The sequence below is a fragment of the Tupaia chinensis genome, unplaced genomic scaffold (genome assembly GCF_000334495.1).
Source record: "Tupaia chinensis unplaced genomic scaffold, TupChi_1.0 Scaffold144138_1, whole genome shotgun sequence".
Lineage (NCBI taxonomy): Eukaryota > Metazoa > Chordata > Mammalia > Scandentia > Tupaiidae > Tupaia > Tupaia belangeri.
The window spans coordinates 248594-254788 of NW_006203993.1; the positions used below are offsets into that span (position 1 = coordinate 248594).

Here is a 6195-nt window from a genome sequence, read left to right on the forward strand (position 1 = left end):
GCTCGGCCCTGCGCTCCTAGCGCGGGGCCCGTGGAGCCCCCGGACCGCCTGGAGTTCAGCTCCCTGCTCCAGCCCGGGGATGCGCGAGCCTCGCGGTCTCGACCCGGTTGGGTTTTGTTAGACCGAGGAGGGGAGGGAACTTGAAGTGCGCTTTGCAGGAGCCGGGCCCGGGGCCGAGCGCCGGGCGGCTCTGGAAGCCAGCCCTGCCTGGTCGCGGTGTGTTTGGGGAGGGAAGGTGAAGGCGACGCTCACCAGGAACTTGGAGTTGGGCGGGATCCCATGCGCGAGCCTCGCGGTCTCGACCCGGTTGGGTTTTGTTAGACCGAGGAGGGGAGGGAACTTGAAGTGCGCTTTGCAGGAGCCGGGCCCGGGGCCGAGCGCCGGGCGGCTCTGGAAGCCAGCCCTGCCTGGTCGCGGTGTGTTTGGGGAGGGAAGGTGAAGGCGACGCTCACCAGGAACTTGGAGTTGGGCGGGATCCCGGCAGACTCGTTTGAGGCTTTTGTGTTTGTTATTGCTGTTTTGTTGTTTGTTTGTTTGTTTGTTCTTGTGGGATAGGGCTGGCGGATCGACTCGGGGCGGTTTAGCCAGTGCCCTAAGACTGGCTCGGGGGCAGGAGGCCAGGCAGGCAGGACAGGGCGGGGGCCGCCGCAGCCCCGGCCGGAGCGCTCAGCTCGGCTTGCTTTCCCGCAGGTCCTCCGAGCGCCCTGGTCCGGGATGGCTCTACAGCCGCCAGGTGAGGCCGCGACCCAGGACAAGGTGTGCTACCCGCCCGAGAGGCTCCAGGGCAGCCCCCAACACCTAGCCGCCTTCGACACGCCTTTCCCCGCCTTTGGCCACTACAGGAACCCGCTAGCCACTGCGGGCGACGATTTCCAGCCTTTCTGGCCGCAGCCCGAGGCCGCGGTGCCTGCGTCCCAGATCATGCCCCAGCTCGCCTTCCGGGTGGCTTCGCCCCTGCTGAGCCCGGGCCTGGCAGTACCGAGGGAGCCGCTCTACGATCTTCCCTGGTATGGCAAGCTGCCACCGTGGTACCCAATTCCTCACCTGCCCCGGGAGGTGCCGCACTTCCTGAACTTCAGCCGCGAGTTCACCGGCGCCCGCGGTGAAGATTCCGGCCGAACTGGTGGCCTCAGCGACAGTGGTCAGTGTTTGGGACCCGAAACTTTAATCCCTCCGCCTCCGGTGGATGCTTCCGTGTTACCTGAGGGCCCGAAGACCTCCCAGGTATTATCTTGCCTTCCCAGCAAGTGGTCTGAAGATGGCCCCAAGCCCCTGAACCAAGAGGGGAGGTCACCTCGTTTCCACTTCACCGAGGAGGACCTGCACTTCGTTCTGTACGGGGTCGCGCCCAGCCTGGAGAACCCGGCCCGTCTGCAGCATGCGATTTCAGGCCTCCTGGTCCCCGCAGACAACTCTGGTAAAGGGGCCCAGGTCGTTTGGAATTTGGGTTGGGTATGGAGCAGGAGGGGCCAGGGTATCTGGGACGGTCTCAGCTCACCCCAGAGCCTGCTGGCTTTATTGCATGATCCCTGAGACTGGTTTTAGTGAGAGCTGAGGACCAGGAGAAAAACGGTTCCGCAGTGGCATTTCTGCCTAGGGTCTGATTCTACCGGAAGCGCAAGGCTATCTCATGGCAGGCTCAGGCACTCGTGGTCCCCCTCGCCATCTGCCTTGATTTTGGCCCATGTTATCTTTGAGTCTCAAGCTCCTTAAATTTGCTACATGGAGTTCTTTGCATAATCTTGCAAAAGGTTGTTCAAAGAGACTCAAATGAGCAATTGTAGAAAAAAGTTCATGTGAAAGGAGCTGGAAAATATCAAAGATAAATCACCATCAACCCAGGATGCTGGTTACCTCGAGGGAATAAGGAGATGCCTTACAAAAGCATTTCACAGGCCGTCGTTAATGAAAACAATGTTCAATGCTGCCTTGTCCTAGGGCCTGATTCTCTTCCTCAAACTCTGGATAAGGACTCCCTTCAACTTCCGGAAGGTAGGCAGGACTCAGGGCTTGCATTTCTCTCCTGGGGTTTTGTAGAGTTACTCTCCTCACACTTTTCTTCTGCCGTGGCCCTCCCCCCAGGTCTCTGCCTCATGCAGACGGTGTTTGGTGACGTCCCACATTTCAGCGTGTTCTGCAGTGGCTTCATCGACAAAGGAGTCCGCTTCGGTCCCTTTCAAGGAAAAGTGGTCAATGCCAGTGAAGTTAAGACCTATGGGGACAATTCTCTGATGTGGGAGGTAAAGTTTCTGTGGTGGGTCTGCTGACAGTGGGGAGGGTGGCTGTGGGGGAAATCTTGGTCTGTGACCATCAGAAGGAGTTCTGGTCAGGCAGAGGGAACATGCAGGGCAGTTCTTTGCAGGCTGTGGCGGAAAGGATGTCAGGTGTTCACTCCATGAAGATAACACTGGTTAATTCTGGATTGTGGTGTTTTCTGTCATTTCAGTCTGAAGATTGACTATAGAATGTGTGTATGTACATATATCATGTTTTTATTTTTTTATAAGGGAGATTGTTGCTACACGGTGTGTGCACTTGCCAGAGGCACAGAAACAGAAAGTGTAAAGAATTGAGGAGCCAGCAGCTGGTTGTAGTGGTTAAAGTGGTGGCCCCTCAAGTGGCTGACTACAGTTTGAGTCCTCACCTGGTAGCTTGCTTTCTCATGTTTCCCCATCTCTCTCTCTTTCTTTGGTGAGCGCATGTGCCCTGTAGCAAATTAAAATAACGATGATGATGATAAATCAAATCAAATAATTCTTTTTAAAAAATTATTTTATTTTATTAATCTTTATTACTATTATTTTGTTTGGTGAGAGAGAGAGAGCGAGAAAGCAAACCACCAGGTCCAGGACTTGAAACACAGTCAGCCATGTGGGAGTCCAGGACACCCAACCACTACGCCACCTGCTGGCCTTCATCTTCCTTCCTTCCTTTCTTTCTCTCTTTCTTTCTTCCTCTCTTTTTTTTTAAGAGATTTTTGCTACAGGGTACTTGTGCTCACTAGAGTGACAGAAAGAGGCAGAAAACAAGAAATCATCCCCGGGAGAATGACCATGCCTCAACTCTTCTCCTTCACTTTCCTTTCAGGATTTTGGACACACATACACACACACACACACACACACACACACACGCATGCACGCTCACTCATGCCTGGAGTGAGTTTTAAGCCCATGGGTCTAGGACTTGTACTATGGTTGACTACATGGTAATCCAGCGATGAAACTATTATGACATCTGCTGGTCTCAAATAAATACTTCTTCTAAAAAAAGGAATTGAGGGGAAACCAGCAGTTTGCGTAATGGCTATGTCCCTGGACTCCCATGTAGTTGACCACGGTTCGCGTCCCGGACCCGGTGGCTTAAAACTCACGCCGGGCGTGTGTGCATGCGTGCCCAAGATCCCGAGAGGAGAATGGAGAAGGGATTGTGGCGTGACCATCCCTCCTGGGGGGTGATTTCTTGCTTTCTGTCTCTCTGTCTTTGTCTGTCTGGCGAGCGCATGCGCCCTATAGCAAAAATCTCTCCCCCAAAAAATAAATTAAAAAAAAAAAGGATCGGCTTCCAACATTTAAAAAAAAAAAAGGAATTGAGGAGTCAGCAGGTGGCGTAGTAGTTGAGGGCACTGGACTCCCACATGGCTTAGTATGGTTAGTGTCCCAGACCTGGTGGCTTGCTTTCCCACTTTCTCTCTCTCTCTCTCTCTCCCCCTCTCTCACTCTGTCTTGTTCTGACCCTCTCTGGTCAAATCAAAATTAATTAAATAAATAAATGCAGTTAATTGATTCTTAAAATATAAAAAAGAAGTGATACATTGTGAGATATTTACAGACAAAACCAAATGCTTTAAATTTTAGAGTGTGCTGAGAGTATGCTCAAAGAGATAAAATGGATTTTTAAATTTACTCTTATTTGCCTGTGAGATTAGCTCAAGATTTTCAAAAAGCAACCATCTTTAAGCTTCAAATGAAGCCGTATGAGGCATGCTGGGGAGACTACGTAGTTTGTCACCCTCGGGGAAAAAGTGTTTTTCAGAATGCATTACATACTTTGAAATGTTCAAAACCCCTTGACCCTGAATTTCTACTGTTAGAAATATAGTTTAGGAAAATAATCTGAAATATAACCTATGTGGAGGTTATTAATCACTGTTTATAATAAAACATCAGAAATTGTGAAATTGCCAGCAACTTGAGTGAATTAAATTCTGGTTCCATCAATGCCTAAAAATTAGGTATGGGGGGCCCAGCAGGTGGCATGGTGGCTGAGACACTGAACTCCCACATGGCAACCTCAACTTGAGGCCCAGACCTGATGGCTTGAAAATCACACCAGGAGCACATGCACGTGTGCTCAAAATCCCAGGAGGAGGGGACCAGCAGTTAACGTAATGGCTATGTTGCTGGACCCTCACGTAGTTGACCGATCGCGGTTCGTGTCCCGGACCCGGTGGCTTAAAACTCACTCTGGGCGCTTGAGCGTGCGTGCCCAAGATCCTGCAGGAGAATGGAGGAGAAAGGATTGTGGTGAAATCACCTCTGAAGGGTGATTTCTCATTTTCTGTCTCTCTGTCTCTGTCTGTCTGGCGAGTGCACACGCCCTATAGCGAAAACCTCTCCAAAAAAAACCACAGGAGGAGGAGGGGTGGGGGTATTGTGGTGTGGCCATCTCCCCTCTGGGCTGACTTCTTTCCCCTCACTGTCTCTGGTGAGTGCTCGCACCCTATGACAAAAACCTCACAAACAAACAAAAAGTGTAGATGAGATCCAAAACTAACCAGTTGATGAGTGATGAAATTAATATGACCTCATTGTTTCTCTTACTTCTGATTCTGATTATGAAATTTATACTGAAATGTAAGAATCAAGAGAGTGATAAAGGTAAGCATTTTTTTAAAAAAGTCATGTCACCTATGGAAAAGTTAATAGATCTGTTTTGGGACCCACAATAGTAATGCCAGGCTCTATGTTGCTGGACTCATTTTTTAATCTATTTAGGCTTAAGATTTGTATCCTACCTGTAATTATGTAGAAATTGCCATACAGAAATATATTCAATGCCTTCAAGTTTGAAATTTGGTTTATACATTTTTTTTTTTGTTTACCATAAAGCATATATGCTCATTGGAGAGAGAGAGACAGAAGGGGAAAGTGAAAATCACCCCCAGGAATTGCCATTCAGAAATATATTCAATGCCTTCAAGTGTGAAATTTGGATTATACATTTTTTTTTTAAGTTTACCATAAAGCATATATGCTCATTGGAGAGAGAGAGACAGAAGGGGAAAGTGAAAATCACCCCCAGGGGCATGGCCACCCCATAGTCTCTTTCTTCCTTCATTTTCCTCACAGGTGTGTTTTTCAAGCTGCTGGGTCTAGGACCGGAATGGCTCAGTTGGCCATGTGGGAACCAGCTGCCTTAACCTCTGTGCCACTTGCTTGCCCCTAGATTATAACTTTTTTTTAAGAATCATTTTATTTAACTTTATTTATTTATTTATATTTGACCAGAGAGGGAAAGCGAGAAAGCAAGCTGCCAGGTCTGGGACTAGAACTGCAGTTGGCCATATAGGATAGAAATCCAGTGCCCTTAACCACAACACCACCTGCCGGCCCCTAGATGATACATTTTTAATAAATTTATTTTAGGTTAGGCAAAAAAAAAAAAAGTGCACTCAACTTCCTATCGTACTTCATATAGATCTTTGAAGATGGTCATCTGAGCCACTTTATAGATGGAAAAGGAGGTGCGGGGAATTGGATGTCCTACGTCAACTGTGCCCGCTTCCCCAAGGAGCAGAACCTAGTCGCTGTGCAGTGTCAAGGGCAGATATTTTATGAGAGCTGCAAGGAGATCTACCAGAACCAAGAGCTCCTTGTGTGGTATGGAGACTGTTATGAGAAGTTTCTGGACATTCCCGTGAGCCTCCAGGTCACAGAGCAAGGGAAGCGGTCAGTGGGGCTCTCTGAAGGTGAGTACATCTCTCCCTTAGCACAGGAAGGGCCCCCTAGTGGGAGGACCAGCTCCCTTACCCACACCTCCTGCAGAGCGCCTCCCTCCAGAGCTCAAGGGGGAGGCTGCTTAACCAGCGGAGTCTCTAGCCAGCTCTCTCCAGAGCTACCGAACTTCTGCCCATAAAGATACCTATTCTTCTCCCGCTTCACCCCTTCCCAAGAATAAAAGAAAAATGAAATA

The 6195-nt window shown here is 49.4% G+C and overlaps 1 protein-coding gene across 1 annotated transcript in view; it reads left to right on the plus strand.

The window, feature by feature from the left end:
* Positions 1-5971, plus strand: part of LOC102480551 (PR domain zinc finger protein 14) — a gene marked incomplete at its 3' end in the record, with an annotated part of 17360 nt that extends 11389 nt beyond the window's left edge. Inside the window, exons 3-6 of the mRNA XM_027767272.1 lie at positions 691-1417; positions 1939-1992; positions 2083-2240; positions 5701-5971. Of these exons, the coding sequence (XP_027623073.1) occupies positions 715-1417; positions 1939-1992; positions 2083-2240; positions 5701-5971 (1186 nt within the window). The remainder of the gene's footprint in view (positions 1-690; positions 1418-1938; positions 1993-2082; positions 2241-5700) is intronic.
* Positions 5972-6195: the final 224 nt, after the last annotated feature.